Consider the following 17576-nt stretch of genomic DNA (forward strand, 5'->3'; position numbering starts at 1 on the left):
GCCTCCTAAGCTGGTCTAAAAGTTATTTAAGAGGGCAAGTGTTCTGGGCTGAATTGTGTTACTTCCCTCTTCTCCCAGCCAAATATATACATTGAACTCTTAACCCCCAGTATGTCAGAATGTGGCTATATTTGGAGATAGAGTCTTTAGGGAGGTAATACCAGTTAAATTAGGTCATTGAGGGTGGGCCTTAATCCAACATGACTGGTGTCCTCTATTAAGAAGAGGCAATTTAGATATGGAAAGGTACACAGGAGGATCATGTAAAGACACAGGGAGAAAATGGTCCCACAGTGGCTCCACAAGAAACCAACTCTGCTGACTTGTGGCCTCCAGAATTGTGAGAAAACAAATTTCCATTTAAGCCACCCAATCTGTGGTAGTTTTGTTCCCGGACCAAACTGAGGGTCAGGCTGCTATTTCTTGCTGCCAATAATGAGATGTCGATGAACTGGGGATGAAGAAAGTTTTTATTTCTGTAACCAGTTACAGGGAGAAGGCCTGGAAATTATCACCAGACCAACTCAAAATTACAAAGTTTTTCAGAGTTTATATACCTTCTAAGCTACATGTCTACATGTAAGTGTACATTCATCTGAAGATATAAGTGATTACCTTCTTTTAATCTATAACTAAGGTCTGAGTCCTGAAGACCTTCCTCTGGAGCCTCAGTAAATTTACTTAGTCTAAATGGGTCTAGGTGCTGGGTGATTACCCTTATCTTGTCTCCTGCTACATTACGGAGGTTTGGGGAGTTCCTTCAGACCTCCAACAGACTTGTTTGTGGAGGCCTGGGAAGTTTCTTCAGACCTCCAATAAAACTTGTTTAATCCTAAATGGGTCCTGTTAAGAATTCCTTCATTATTTTGTCATGCTTTAAGTTTAAGGCCCAGGAAAAGTCTAGGAAAAACTGTTGATGGGCTTTTCTTACATCCCAGCCTTTGTATAAGGACACTGAATTTTTTTTTTTTTAGCTTTTAATATTTAACTTATCCACTCAGTACTGAAACAAGTTGTGATGGAGGCCTGCGTTAGTGAAACCTGGCCTGCCACACTTTCTCACAGCAGCACTAGAAAACTAATATAGCAAGGAAAAAATGTTTTGGGGTTTTTATCATGGTTAGGGGATGGGGCTGGACAAAGGCTTTCCACACATGAGAAAGGGCTTGGCTGCCAGCGCCAAAGGAGGGAGCGTTTGGGCTTTCTTATCAACTTGCCCAGATGTGGGAAACAGGGGAAGAACTATCAGCAATCAAACGTCAAAAAAGGGAGTCAGACTTTTATTGCAGCTAAGTTTGTGGTAAACACTATTTCAGGGCACCATCTAACTCCAATGATAGTGTCTGTGTCACTTTTCTTGAGGTCTTTTTCTGAAGCAAGCCCTGATGCTACTGTCACAGGCCAGAGTGCTGGGGAATCAACAGTCCCAGCCATCAACCGTTGGCGTGAGAGTTTGTGTGCTAATACCCCAGCTCCCTCGTCCCTTGGATGGGATTTCTCTGAGGCGTGGGTTCTCCATTTCCACCCAGAGTTTCCCCTATGGCATTAAGCTCTAGTTGCCCACTGCGAGCCGCCTGGATAACTTACCTGGGTTGCCTACCTTCTCTTCCCTGCTGGTGCTTCCCCAAGTTCTCAAATGGGTCACTTGCACTGGATACCGGCCTCAGAGTCTGCTGCAGGAAAACCAACACTGAGACCATGAATTAATACTGCTTTCAGGGCACTCTCGAGACCTTCCAGCCAAAGATCACCAGGGACAAATCTGCAGGTGAACTAGTTTGGTTTATTATTTTTTGCAGTGAAGGACACATGCCATGAAAAATTATAGGGTGTCTCAGTAAGAGGGGTTAGAAAGTTAGAAAGAACTTCTTATAGGGTTTGGACTTCGAATGATTTAGGAGATGGTCTAAGGAAGTTGGGGTTCACTCTAGAATGGATGTTGTCAGAAAGGGCAGGCAATTCTGTGAGAATCTCAATGAATCTTACTTATAGTGAAGGAAGATTAAGTCTATAGGTAGGGGAGACTAGAATGAGGTTAAAGTTGTAATTGGAAAAGAAATAGCAACTCGTTTTGGCTGAGAGACATTGTGTTTGGTGTTTTGTGGGTGGCACCATGAGTTGTTTTCGTCGGTGCTTAGAACTATAAAGTTGACTTGCTTTGCCTCACCTTATTATGATTGCAGAGCAGCCTTGTCTGAATTGGTATTCTGTGTGATAGTTTAAGTTTAATAGATTAGTATGGCCTAGCTGTGAGTCCCAGGCCAGGTTCTGAATATCAAGGGCTGCTTTCTTTATCAGCATTTGGAAAATGCCAGGCAAATAGTAAACACCCAATATCATCTACCATCAGCCTCAGCCTGGGGCCTAACACCCATCTTCTTTTATCTAAAATTCTGAATTAGCTATGAATATTCACATTTTACGAATGAGGAAAGAAATGTGATCTGAGCTAATGCCTTGTGTCAACAGGTATATTACACTAAGATGGAGAATGATATGCTGAATCTGCGTTTGCCTTTAACGTGTGTATAACTTCGAGAAAAAAGCCAAGGCTGGGCGGTCGGAGTCACGCTGCATCCGGCGACAGGGGGCGGTGTGTCCTGCGAAGAGTCAAAACGCCAGAAGCTGCCCTTGGTGTTTTTCAGCCTCTTGGTCTTAGGGAAAGTGAGGCCGTGTTTTACATCCAACATATTATTATTCTGATAATACGTGACTTGGCGCCACGCGCACTCTGCACTTAAACACGCACTTAACGGATAAACATATACGACTGAAAAAGAGTTTCGCCCTTGGTGGGCAGTGTATGGGGCGCGCAGCTGCAATCTGCAAACCCTTGCAGGGCGCGGGGGTTCGTCCACCCGCTCAAGGACGCAAAGAACCTCCATTCTCTGCCATACAAAGCACTCCTGGCCCAGAGAGCAGGAAAGAGCATCAGCTAGGCCGAGCTAGGCGGCGCCCTCGGCCGGAACCTGAACGTCAGGGCCGGTGGGCGTCCACGCCGCCTGCGTCCCAGTCCCCGTCCCAGCCCCCGGCGGCCTAGGCAGCGCTCCCAGCCCCGAGAACTTTGTTCTTTTTGTCCCGCCCCCTGCGCCCAACCGCCTGCGCCGCCTTTCGGCCCGAGTTCCGGAGACTCAACATGAAGCTGCTGGCCAGGGTTTTGTTTACTCTGGGGTCCCGGCTGCCCTGTGGCCTCGCTCCTCCGCGGGTAAGGCGGCCGGGGGCGCGGGGAGCGAGGACAGCGCGTCCCGACGCGCAAAGAGAGAGGACAGGGCGTCACGGGGGCTCGGGGAACGAGGACAAGGTATCCTGGGGCGCAAAGAGGACAGGGCGTCCCGGGGGTTCAGGGAGCGAGGACGGGGCAACCCGGGGAGCGGGAGAGAGGACAGGACATCTCGGGGTGTAAGAGAAAGGGCAGGAGGTCTTGGGGCACAAAGAGAGGACCTGGCGTCCCTGGGGCTCATGGAGCTAGGACAGGGCGTTTTGGGGCGCAGAGAGGACCGCCAGGTCCCGGAGCGAAGGGCAACGCCGGGAGTGAGCACTGGGGCCCGGGTCGTATTCCACTGTCAGATGAAGCCCTGATATGTGTAGGGGAATAGGGAAGAGACGTGATTTTCGAAGTTTTCACAGTTCTGCAGGTTTCCAACTTGTGTGTAAATAGGTAGAAAGAGGTAGGGAAGGATACGGCGCCCGTCCACCCCTTGAGTGAGAGAGGGATCAGGCCGAGCGAGCACTGACCTTTGACGTCCTTTGTTGTGAGGAAAGTCCATCTATGTGTTAGTTATGGAATTAAACACTAATACAAACAAATTATCATGAAAATGAAACAAAAACAAAACCCCAGCTGTTTATAGACTCCCCTTCCCAGATGTATAGCTGGGAGAGATCCGTCTCACACTGGCTTCCCCCCCTCTCTCTGGCCCACACTCCTGTCAGCATCTCCATTGCACCCATAGTGGAAATAAAATACTGCAAGTGAAAACAGCTAGGAAGAAGAAAGAGAAACAAAAACAAAAAGCAGCAATAATATCCAAGACAAGCCCTCCCTACATCTAAATTACAAAATTGTAATAAGTAAACTAAAAAGCACATTTTCTTTAGCCAGGTAGAAAAATTAATATGTCAACTGTGAAAAAACTTCTTTTGATTTGATAGAATAGACAGCCATGGTGTTGTTTTTCAAAAACTATGGGCAGCAGTAGTTCCAAATAGGAATACAAAGAATTAGTATGGTGGTTTCCTCAAGTAAGGTATCTTTCTTTTAAAAAGTGAGATTTGTTCAGGGTTAGGGTTTTGCTGATTTTTTTCCTCTCCCTGTGAAAACTGGGTTATAGATCATTATAAAGGAAGCCCATATTTTCTGATACTTTTCAGAGACATTTCTCATTTGAAACCTACAACAGCTCTGTGATGTCTTCAGAGATTTCATTTTTTAACACACATCATTAGGATTGTAGTAATAAGGTCATACAGACCTTATCCGAGCTCTTCTGACACCATTAGACAATACAGTTTGAGAGGAAGAAAATGAACTCATTTAAAAATTAATTGTAATCTGACAATTTTGAAATTCCTTTGCTGAAGAAAAATATGGAAGTTTTGAGGTTCGGGGTTGGGAGGCAAGAGAGGTACCTGTTAGTGTGGTTTGTCCCCTTCCTAGCACATGTAGCCTCAAGTTTGAATTCCTGGGAGAAGAAAAGTCTTTACATCTGTGATGTGGGAGGTTGTTCCAGGGAACTTCATGTTTTTGTGGGCAAATACAAGTTGTTATAATTAAAACCCCTAATTTGAATATTTTTGTTACCAAGAACCAAGGCAAATGTTTAATTTGTTATAAAACCTGTTTGTGAAGTGCTATGTTAAATTGTGCTGCTGGCTAGTAGGCCTCATTTCAATTTAATAAATATTTATTGAGGACTGGCTTTGTGTCTGGCCCTGTGCTATGCCCTGGGACTCAAAATTTAAAAAATACGAGCCCGGCTCTCAACTGCTCTCAAGTTGCTCTCAGTTCTGTTGAGGAAAACATTCAGTCATTCAGTCGTTTATGAGGAAACACTAATTAATTAAGTACCTATTAAGTGTTGGGCATTCTTTGGCAATTTGTGGTTGAAAGACATTCCTACCTTCAATGTACTATAGTCTTATATATGTTTTTTAAGCTACAAATAATAACCAATGAGTAGGCCTTGAAATCAATTTAGTGGAGCAAAACAGCACTTTGGGAGGCTGAGGCGGGTGGATCATTAGATCAAGAGATCAAGACTATCCTGGCCAAAATGGTGAAACCCTGTCTCTAGTAAAAATACGAAATTTAGCTGGGTGTGGTTTCGCACGCCTGTAGTCCCAGCTACTTGGGAGGCTGAGGCAGGAGAATTGCTTTAATCTGGGAGGCGGAGGTTGCAGTGAGCCGAGGTCGTGCCACTGTGGTCCAACCTGGTGATAGAGTGAGACTCCATCTCAAAAAAAAAAAAAAAAAATGGGAATATAATAGGATATATCTAAATTCATCTCATGTAGTAAGGTTGTTTATTTTGTGAAACTTTAAAAAAAATTTACCATTCTTCCTTTTTTTGATTCATTCTTTGATTACTATCATGCACACTGCCATTTTTCTTTTCCTTTTGTTTTTATCAAGAGTAATAACTATCCAACCTGATGAACGTGGTGAAACCCCATCTCTACTGAAAATATAAAAATTAGCCAGGTGTGGTGGCGCACGCCTGTAATCCCAGCTACTCAGGAGGCTGAGGCAGGAGAATCACTTGAATCTGGGAGGCGGAGGTTGCAGTGAGCCAAGATCGCGCCATTGCACTCCAGCCTGGGCAACAAAGTGAGACTCCATCTCAAAAAAAAAAAATAAAAGAATAGTAACTATCAAGAGTAAAATCACTATTTTTAGAAAAATGATTCCTGGCCAATATTCAGCAATACAGTTAACAAAGTAAGATATGACCTCAAACTGGCCACCTAGAATTAACTTGGGTTAGCATTTGGTGAACATAATTCCAGGCATCTATTCTGGAAAAAGGATGGATAGGCATAATTTTACTTGGATGTCACATTTTCCTTTAGTCAACATTGTTTCATTGTTTTCTCACGATGAATATTGTCTTGGAGCAGTATAAAACCAGCTAGATGTGTTTTTGTTATTTATTTTTTTAATCTGGAAGCCTAAGTATTTCTTTATTCAGTGTAAAATTCTGGAATATAAGCTCTATGCAAGCAAAGATTTTCATCTGTTTTGTTCACTGTTTATACCTAGAACAGTGCTTAGCATAGAGTAAACATGTGACAAATATCTGTTACATGAATGAACGTGTGTACTGTGTTGCTATGAGCATGTGTATGTTGCTATAGAAATCAGATTTCTTGCTATGGTTCACAGTGAGAAAAATCTGAAAAATGATAGTCTAGTGAGTCACCAGCAGACATCAATAGACTGTGAAGACGCAGATATGTATTATAATGCATATATGACCCAAACTGTGCATACCTAGAGGAGGCAAGGAAGGCTTCATGGAGGAGGTGGCCCCAGAAGCCTACTGTTAAACCAGGAGTTGGAATTTGTGTGGTCCCAGTGGCAATATAGACCTAAGGAATTGTATGTATCAAGAAGTGAAGGAGTGGCTTATTTATAAAAATTCAAGTGGTTTGGTATTGTGGAGTTGGTGAAGTATGGGAACAGAGAGAAGCATGTGGAGATGAGATCAGTCAGGTTGCTGGGGGACAGGGCATGGTGGGCTTTTCTTATTTATGTAGAAAATTGAGCATTTACTATTTGCTAGGCACCTTACTAGGGATATGAGGGTGAGAAGAAGAGCTGATTACTGCTGTCAAGAAGCATAGAGTCCAATGGCATTATGGTATGATGTGCTGTATGTTAGGTTGGGTATTCTTGCTTTTGGAGGGGATCCCAAATAAATAGCATCCATTTTTTCCAGTCTGAAAAATGAGTAAAGATGGAAGCCAAAGTATCACTTTTATTGTGGTTTGTGAGAGGAAGCTGGGCCCATCAGCTGGATCTCCCGAAGTAGGCAGACTTACATAACTCTGAGGAGGGCAGAACATTGCCCTCTGAAGGCAGCTGGATCCCAAGAGGAAGAAGACCAAGGAGGACTGTTCATACCCAACGATCCTGTCAAAATTTACCAGTCTGTGTTGCTATAAAGGAATACCTGAGGCTGGGTAATTTATAAAGAAAAGGGTTTGTTTGGCTCATGATTCTGATGCCTGGACAAGTTCAAGACTGGGCATCTGCATCTGGTGACGGCCTAAGGCTGCTTGCACTTGTGGCAGAAGGTGAAGGGGAGCTGGAGTTTGCAGAGATGGAAGTGAGGGGGTGTTGGGAGGTGCCAGCAAGAGAGGAAGTGAGAGGGTGTTGGGAGGTGCCAGGTTCTTTCACAACCTGCTTTAGTGGGAACTAATAGAGTGCAAACTCACTTGCCACTGCCAGGATGAGGATGGTACTACGACATTCATGATGGATCTGCCCCCATAACCCAGGCACCTCCCATTAGACCCCACCTCCAACTCTGGGGATCACATTTCAACATGAGGTTTCAAGGGACAGACATCCAAACATCCTTAGCAGGTTGACTAAGGGGACAGAAAGAAACCTGGAGTTGTACTACCTGAACTTCTCACAGTAGGGAGATGTCAGGACTGGGGAAGAAGCATCTCCTGCTCATGGGGGAGGTATGTCCAGTTTTATGAGAGTGGTGTTGTTGTTTGGTATATATCAAAGCTGAGACCTGAAAGATGAGTAGGAGTTAGCCAAAGGGAGAGATGTAAGAATGTTTTAAACAGGAGAGTAGTCTATGTGAAGGCCCAGTGTAGAGGTTATCAATAGAGAGTGGGGAGGCAGGAGGTGAGAGACAGCTTAGTGAGCAGCCTGTTGGCTGCGTTAAAGAGTTAGAACTTTGTCCTGAGAGGTGGGAGTGGAGACAAATGGCTAAACCCTGAGTAATCCTCTCATCTGTTGAGAGGTGATGGTGGCCTCAATGAGGGCATGCATTGGGTTTGGAGACACTCAAAGTCAAGTGATATTTAGGAGGTAAAATCAGAGGCCTTGGTGATTGGTTGGTGGTGAGGATGAGAGATGGGGCTGTGCTCAGAGGTAACATGTTGCCATCAAAATTGTGAGCAGAAATATGATATCATCAGGTAAGACTGGAAGTAGAGAGACCAAACATCAAAACACCAGTGATGAGAGTCTGAACTGAGGGTAGCATTAGAGCTATTGGGGACTAAAATGAACTGGGCTTGGTTTGAATGTATGGGGTAAGACGAAGCCCAGATTTCTGTCTTTGGCCCCTGAGCTAAGGACAGTGCCACTCTCTTGAGTGAGGACATTAAGTGGGAGCTGGAGGGAGAAGAGGAGTAAGTGACATCAGTCCTGAAATGTCAGTAGAGTCTGGGACTCCTCAAGTGGTATATAGATAAATAAGCTACAGAAGTGGAGGAGAGAATGTTAATTCTCCCTGGGAGTGTTAGGGAAAGCACCAGAGCTCTCACAGCTGGGTTTCAATGATGAATGTTAGGTGACGATAGGGAGCAATTTGTGTAAAGACAGGAAGGTAGGAAAGAGTTCATGTTTGGGGAATCCTGAGTACTTTGTTTTCCTGAGTGTAAATTTCAGGGGAGATGAAGCAGAAGAGAGGGACAGGAGCGAGGTCATGAAGACATACACTGTGGGGAGTGAAGGAATCTGGACGTTCTGCAGCTACCAGGAGCCCTTAGAAGATCTTAAGGAGAGAAGTAACATGATCCCGTTAGCAGTCCTCTGGAGATCAGTTAAAAGATAACACAGAATAGGCCCCCAATGTTTGTGAATGTTGTGAGATAGGGGTTTGAAATCAGGTGGTGGATATAGAGGGACACTGGGGAGGTAAAAGGCATGGAGCTTATAGACGGATGGGATGTATCAGGTCAAGAGGAGAGGGAGTCACCAAGGTGGGGCAGGGCAGGGCAGGTGGCGGGGGTGGGGTTAATGGATGAATCTTGGCCTTGTAGCTTAAGTATGCATTTGAAGAAATTTCAAACAAACTTCCTGCCCAAACTACAAAGCAAACTTTATATTATTACAAAAAATAATCTAGATCTCAGATATCTCCCAAAGGTCATGGTAATGACATCAAAAGAGGGGGGAATTTTAAGGTTATCCAGAGTTTCTTACAGCCCATGGTAGAAAACATGCCATAGATGTTTAGCAACTTTTAGTTTTTGCAGAAAATTCTAGGTAGAAAATGATCAGCATTCTCAGCTATCCTGCGCTCTTCTCTTCCTAAGTTGATGAATCATTCTGAGATCGAAGTGCCAGGGTAATGATAAGTAAGTCTAGAATACAAGGTCAACTGCGCTTTTATCCCTTCCAGTCTGAGAAACCCTCACACTGAATTGTAACATAAAAGCAGTGATAGAACTGTAGGCTTTCATAATTGCTGGAATGATGAAATGATGTTGCCATTTACCTTTAGCCCTAATTTATTCTTCATGATTCAAAACTATATTTCCTACTGCAGCTTAGATATCTCTACCTGACTATTCCAGAAGCATCCCAGGTGCAGCATTTCTAATGCAGAACTCATTATCCTCAATGCTCCAACTTGGTCTTCTCATGTCAACCCAGTCGTTTCAGTTACAGCATCACTCTGCATGCAGCCACTTAAAACTAGAACTCAGTTACCTTCCGCAGCTCTCACCTTACTTGCCAGGTCTGGCTGGTTGGGTTCTGGGTTCAGGCTAATTTACATGTTAAATGTGTGTGGAATGTGTTGTCTTAACTCTTAATTTCTACTGCCCTCGGTATCTCTCACATACAATTAATGACTTCTGTCTAATGGGTCTCTATTTCCTTTTTTCTGGCTCACAGTTAAATCTTAATTTTTCTAGAACACAAAGGCAGTGCAGATGTAACAGGGATATTGAGGTAAAGATGAGAGAGGTAGAAAAATCTCTCTCAGTTCTTTTCAGTAAACAGGAGACCTGTTTATATGCTGTTAATGAAACAGGCAAAAATGTGATGAAATAGATCAAGAACAAAAGTCCAAGCTCATGTTGGGCAAGAGGCAAGAAGAAATCATGGATCTAGTGGATATCTTAAATATCCTGACTTGATCATTACACATTCTATGCATGGAATAAAATATCACATGTACCCCATAAATAGGTAAAAATGTTATGTATTAATAAAACGTTAAGAAAAGAAGAAATAATTGGACCAGGCAATATTAGGTACAGTGGTAACTCATTACGTCCTCATTTTTTGGGACCTTTGCTCTTGCAAGTAGTTGTATTTGCTAACTTCCCACCAGTTCACATGATAGCATCCTGGGCTAAGCATCACCATCTCTGTCTGGCTTGTTATACAAGTGTCCTAATAGTTTCCCTGCTTCCAACCTTGCCTCTACACTCCATGGCAGCCAGAACAATCCCCTTAAAACTTAAGGCAGATCATGTCCATTCTCTCCTCAAAACTTTGAAGATGTTTCCCACTTACCTCAGAGTAAAAGCCTGTCTCCGTAGTGGCTGACTCAGCCTGCATGGTCCAGTCCCCTTTACCTCACTGACCTCTTCGGCCCCTGTCTCCCTCCTTCCTTCTTCTCCAGCCACACTGGCTTCCTGACTGTTACCCCATCCATAAGCATGCCCCCTGCTCCCAATCCCTTTTGCCTAAAACCCTATGATTCATTCTTCTCCTTCACGTCTTCGCTCCAATGTCACCTTCTCAATGAGGCCTTTGCTGATGACCCTGTTTAAAGTAGCAATGCTCTACCCCTATTCTCTGCCTTATTTTTTCCCACACTACATATCAACTTTTAATATACTACATATTTTTTAATTTAATTTCTTTATCCCTCATTCCCCCAAGGATAATCTTGCTGAGAATAGAGTATTGTGTCTGTTTTTTTTTTTTTTTTACTGCTGTACTGCCATGCCTAGAACAGTGCCTGAGGCTTAATATATGCTCAATAAACACTTGCTTAAAATGAGTAAATGAATAAACTCTATATCCATCATAATGTCATGTTTATCCCTAATACTTTTTCATGTAAGCAAATTCTCAAATCAAAACAAACTCTTTGCAAGAGCAGAGATTCTAATTTTTGGTTTAAAAAAGATTATCATTATAGTTTTGGTTAACATGATAGGGGATCAATAAGAGATGACTCAAATCAGAGGCAGACAGGAGTGAAGACCCTAGCTGAAAATTTCAAATTGTCTCTTAGGTCTGTGATTTCATCTCTTTTTATTTTGTTGTATTGGGGAAACATCTGTTCAGTCTGCATCTAACTGCAGACAGATAAGCACTGTAATAAAATGAGATGTACACCCTATGGCATAGAGCACCGACATTTTCAAGGACTCATGTTCACTGATACAAAATGTATCATTCCTCAAAAATGTAATTTCTGTCCTGCTCCTGGCAACTGCATAATTCAGCTTAGCCATTGGAGCTTGGAGTCCAGCTAGGCAGTTTCTTTTATATTTGTTCAGCCTTACCTTCAGGTTGCTGTGGCAACAAGATCTGTGCTCTGCAGAAGCTGAGAATATCAGTGGCCTCTGTTCAATGCCCTGCTGTAAGTTAAGGAGCAGGCAGATGTGCTTAAGCAATCTACACAGTCATGGAGCGTGAGTTAACAAGGCCTGTGGCAAGCCTTCGGTGTGGCACTCAGTTATTTTAATGTCTGCAGGGCAACTGTTGGCATTTGGGGTGAGACAGTTCTTCATTCTGCAAGGCTGTCCTTTTCTGCACTGGAACATCCAGTAGAACATCCCACCTAAGTATCCCTTGTATTTCCAGATGCCTCCAGCTAAGGACCACATACACTGTGCTGAAGTGGCAGTGGTGTGGCCGTTGGAAAGAATGCATGCATGGCCTTCTAGCAGTCGGACAAAATAAATTGGGAAGTAGTTATGGAAGGCTTCCTGTATTCAGGGAGTACATAAGGTGTTTTGGGAATGCAAAGATATACATTTTTGAAACTCATCCTTTGAAAAACATGGTTGTCCAGTGTTTACCACGCTGATATTTTAATATGGCAGTTAAGGCCCAGTCTGCAAAACTCTTCTGTGAATTCGAGTTGGAGTAAATTTGATCTAAAAAATATTGATTCAACCTGAACCAACAGATACTTAGAAGCTCCAAGAAAATAGATATGGAAATATTTCATTATTTTTATAAATATAGCTCACACTTTAGTGTTTAATATAGAGTAGTTATGCTTCAAGTAAGGTATATGTCCTCATCATGAAATTGATTCTATGCCATTTTTTTCTTGCTCTGTTTTCCTCTACACACTTCTTGTATTGTGTGCTTGCCTATATGATTCAATTTTGTTAGCTATTGTTAAAAAAAATTTATGAACATGTTGAATATTCAAGCAATATAAAAGGATATGCAGTGACAGTGTAATAAGGTTATTATTACTATGGTTATTACTATGAATAGTTTCTTGTGGATACTTCTGACAGTTTTTGTGCATATGTCAACATATGTATGAAGATATCCTCGTTTTAAAAAACCACATGAATGGGAGCATGTTACATGTATTTCTCTACCTTGAGTTTTACACTTAACACATAATGTCTCACATTGTTGGTATCCAACAAATACTTATTGAATAATTAAAAAATAATACATCTATAGCAATGTTTACAGTCAGCATATACATTCTAGCTCCTTCTTTTGGTAGATAATAGATCCATATAACCGTATTTTATAATATAGATGTGCTCTAATTCATTGGCTGTGTCCCCTAAGGAAACACACATAGATTGTTTTGTAGTCTTTCTATTACAAACAATTCTTTAATGAATCTCTTTGGCTATTTTGAGTCTCTTGCATTTTCAAAACAATTTTAGGATAAGCTTGTCGACGTTCACAAAAAGCTGATTAGGATTTTGATAGGGATTTTGTTGAATCTGTATATCAATTTAGGAAGTGTTGTCCTCTTAACAAAATTAAGCTTTCCAGTCCATGAACATAGAATGTCTTTTTATTTACTTATGTCTTTAATTTCTTAATGATGTTTTGTAGTTTTCAATTTATAAGTCTTGTACTTCTTTTATTAAATGTATTAGTATTCTTTTCAATATGATTATAAACAGAATTGTTTTCTTAATTTCATTTTTATCTTAATGTATATCTTTGATCATAGCTCCTTCTCCCCCTGCTTCTTTCCCAAATGAATGAGTATTTCTTTTAGATAAATTCCTGCATGTGGATTTGCTGGGTCAAAGAGTATTTGTATCTAACATTTAAAAAAATGTTGCCAGATTGGCCTCCTAAGAAGTTGCCAGAATTCTTATCAACAGATTGTAAGGGTGGCTTTAATCAGCTGTTTCTTGTATTATAGATGATAAAATTTTGAACCTTACTGGTCTGGTAAGAGAAAAATTATGTCTCCTTTTGTTTAAATATGCTTATTTAGTTATAAATATGGTTGTATATTTGTTTTTTGTTTGTGTGGAGTACCTTTCTAAGCCCTTTGCTTAGTTTTTCTGTTTGCAAGTAACTCAATACTTTGTATGGATTGATTTAGATTTTCTTTTCTTTTCTTTTCTTTTTTTAAAGAGGGAGTCTTGTTGCATTGCCCAGGCTGGAGTGCGGTGGCACGATCTTGGCTCACTGCAACCTCCGCCATCTGGGTTCAAGAAATTCTCCTGCCTCAGCCTCTCGAATAGCTGGGACTACAGGCGCATGCCACCACGCCTGGCCAATTTTTGTATTTTTAGTAGAGATGGGGTTTCACCATGTTGGCCAGGTTGGTCTTGAACTCCTGACCTCAGGTGGTCCACCCGCCTCGGCCTCCCAAAGTGCTGGGATTACAGCACTACTGCGCCCGGCCTGATGATTTAGATTTTCTATTCTTGGGCTTATGCTAATGTTTAAGATGTCATAATTTAGGGTCATTGGAAATGACTAATTTTTTAAAACAAGTGGCAAAGAGCTGGATTTCAATCATATATTCACATAAGACTCTACATGTCTGTATCCATGTGCTTTCTAATGCAATTGGAGTCTGGCCAACCAAGTGTTATATTCAGTAAGACAGGCATTTACCGAATGCCTAATTGGTGCCAGAAACTGTACTGTAGTGATGAATATAAGGTAGTGTCCCTGGCTTCCTAAGCATCCTGATATGTTGAAATGAATTGTGGCAACTCCTTAGCAGGCCAATTTGGAAGCCTTCCATTTGCCTGTTTTTAATAGGGTGCAATTTAAAAAGTGTTGACAGAGATACTGACAATGTTGTCTGGTTTTGAAGGCCGGTTCTGCTGGGTTGAGAAAGACAGTGGGTGGTTCAGGCCAATGAGAAAGCAGGAGCAAAGGCCAGAAGGTGAAAGTAGTTGGCAAGTTTTTGGAATGCTGAGGGCTTGGTAAGTGTAGAGTTTACTTCTACATGGCAGATCAGTCACGAGGTGGGGCTAGGAAAGTATTAATACGTTGGCACCATATTGTCCAGTGGCTTGAATGCCATGCTCAAGAGTTTGATTTTTGTCTTTTTGACTTTGGAAGGCATCCATGTTTTTGAGGAATGGAATTTTAATGTGGAGGACCCATCCATAGTGATGATGATGACGACGACGATGATGATAAATAGCTAAACTAAGTGCTCAAAAGATAACTCATTTAGCCTTACAACTTCCATATGAGAGACTATTATTGTATGAATTTTATATATTTGAAACTGGATCTTCTTAATAATGTACCTAGCACACACATTAAACAATTATTTTTGTAGAAATTTGTTTTACATGAAATTTAGTTATGGTTCCAAAATAAAAGCCTTGCCTCTTCTTTCGTTTTTTATTTGTTTGTTTGTTTGTTTTTGTATTGGTTTCTTGTGTGTTACTTAGAATAGGCATCTAGGAGTCACATACTCAGATGCCTGAAGTCCTTGAAGGCCTTGTTTATGAAAGGCCACCCAGTGAAAAGGGCTCACTTTTCCTGTGTGAGTCGGGGCTGGACAGAGCTCAGGCCTTGTCTCAAGAGAGCAGTCATAGTTGTACTTAATCATGTGGTAAGGTGTTCCCAAGTGTTGGTAGAGCTTCTGACTTTTATGTGAATTCTTCCATTATCTAAATGTTGGCTCAAGTTTTAAAAACTTTGGGCTCAAGTTTTAAAAACATATTTGGCCTAGAATCACTAATCTACTTTTATTTGAGATATTTACCCTAGACATTTTAGACTAGCCAAAATATAGTTAAGTAATTTAGGTATATATCTCATTGATATACAGTCCTTATCCTTGAGGGGAAGGTGCAGTGTCAAGACTCTCAGAACTGCCATTTTGAAGATTAAAAGTATGATCATGTCTCATTAGTTTAGATGCTGTAATTTTGGAATACATGGAGGAAGCTATTGTTTATATGATGTGGGAGAGGGATGAGTATGGTGAGGAAGGTAGGTGATAGCTAATTTTTTGAGGGAGAGATTTAGAGCTTATAACTAAAAAATAATTCTGTATTGCCAAAGTTGGAAGACTCTAGCTAAAGTTTTAAGAATTTTAGGTCACTAAAGATCTCCAGAGAAATCAATCTTGATATGAAAAGTGTTATTTATATTTTTGAAAAAAACTTATTTCTCTAAAAACCATAAAGCAAGACTTGAAAATCTTTAAAAGCCTGTTTTGTATCTACTTTTTATAATTCAAAAATCCCAACCAAAATACTGTTTAAGGTTATTAAGGATGCTTCCTTGTAGAAACAGGATTGAATATGATGTGATCCTGTGAGATCTGATCATCTCAATGGGTCTTAAGGTTGAAATGAACATCTTCCTTTTAGGCAGAGAAGATGGCTTGAATTTATATTAACACATATGCTGTGTATTGTCAGAGGGTAATGAGAATTAAAATAGCTTATCAATTTCTTCACTTTGGTTTGGTGGGGAAGTGGAATCATAAGGTTAATATTGATCAGATCATATAAGATAAATAAAAATGTGCTATGTAATAACCTGTTACATTATAGACATTAGGAATTATTTTTATCACATGTGACATTTTTACCTTTATATCATTTTCTCTACCAGTGTGGAGGTTGAGGAAATGTTTTAAAATAAATTTAAAAAGAAAGTTTGTATGCAAATATCTTGTTTAATTATTTTCATGAAGTCCCACATCAAATCCCCTATACACATTAACATTAAAAAGTTAAAAATTATGGTAAAGCCTTCAGAAAATTAGAATACATTTTTTCATTATTATTACTTAGTGACAAATTTACCATTCTACTTGAGTAAACTTCTTGATTCATCATCTTAATGTAATAGTTCTGAAGGCAGGTGGCAGCCTTAAGGAAAACTGCCACTTATGTAGAAAAAGATTATTGTAGAGTTGCTTGGATTACTGTGCTTTGGCAAAAGGATGTGAAAAGAAAATGTCAACATGAAGCTAAAATAAATATGATGACTGGCATGGAGCATAACAAGATTTACAAATATGTCTTCAATTATTTTATACATGATCTCAAATTTTGTCTTTCAGTAACTTTTTTTCTGCTTATAAAGATCTAATCATACTTATTGGATAGCTTTGGAAAGTACTAAAAACCAATCAAACAAACAAAAAAAAACCAAATAATTATCTATAATCTCATTACTTAGCTATAACTGTAAAGTAATGGGTGGACTCTGAAGTCAGACAGATACTGGATTTAAGTCTTTATTCCCTATTATTATTTATCTTTAAAAGTTAGCTACTTGACCTTTCTGTGCTTCAGTTTTTTTCATCTATAAAATAGAAGTAACAATTGAATTTACCTTATAGAGCTCTTTTGAGGACTGTATGGTAAATATTGAATCTACTACTTACTGTTGTTATTTCCTTCTCGTCTTTTTTTCTAAGCATATATTTTTATTTGTAGTTAAAAACATACTGTATATTTGTTTCTTTTTTTTCATTTAACATCACGTTATAAATGTTTTCTTGTGCAATTTCCAGTTGATGAACAGCCTCCTTCTAAATCATTGACCGCATTTCTTATTCTTTCCTTAGGATAAATTTCAGGATATCCTGAATCAACTGATGACAGCCTATTTAGCTTACAGGAATACTCTGGAAGGAAATGGTAGCTTCTGGAGTTTTAACTGGAGTTTTAATCTTGCCACCATGACCTAATGGAATATCACATAACCTCCCTGGTGTGACCATTAAGCTTAGCAGGATCTCAGAGAACAGACAGAGGAATATGCAAGCTGGTTATCAGAGAAGGCTCTGGAGCCTGTCAGTCAGTTTGAACCCTGGTTCTGCAGCTTTGGCAATATATATATTTTTTATCACTCTGAGCCCTTTCTGTACAATAGGATAAAACTAATACCTATTTCATGTGGTTGTTTGGAAGATTAAACAGTTTGATATGTAATCCTGGCAGGTGGTAACTACTTAATGAATGTTAGCTCCTATTGTTCATTATATTAGATACCTAAAGTTTGTTTTATGATTAAATGCAAGAGAATGGCAGTGATGTTCGCATGTAATGTAAGTACAAGCTGTTACATATAAAATAGGGCAATACAAATATTTTTTACTCCAAAATGGATTGATTTTCCTCCCATTTAAAATAAATAACAG

The 17576-nt window shown here is 40.4% G+C and overlaps 1 protein-coding gene across 2 annotated transcripts in view; it reads left to right on the forward strand.

Annotated features, from left to right (window-relative positions):
- Positions 1–977: 977 nt before the first annotated feature.
- The window catches only part of DECR1 (2,4-dienoyl-CoA reductase 1), a 52379-nt gene continuing 35780 nt past the window's right edge, over positions 978–17576 (forward strand). The window contains exon 1 of one of the 2 annotated variants that reach the window (XM_054519188.2): positions 978–3301. In XM_054519188.2, coding sequence (XP_054375163.1) covers positions 3137–3301 — 165 coding nt within the window. In that variant the 5' untranslated portion in view covers positions 978–3136. The remainder of the gene's footprint in view (positions 3302–17576) is intronic. The other variant, XM_024250990.3, reaches the window with a different exon arrangement.

This window comes from Pongo abelii, chromosome 7 (assembly GCF_028885655.2).
Source record: "Pongo abelii isolate AG06213 chromosome 7, NHGRI_mPonAbe1-v2.0_pri, whole genome shotgun sequence".
Lineage (NCBI taxonomy): Eukaryota > Metazoa > Chordata > Mammalia > Primates > Hominidae > Pongo > Pongo abelii.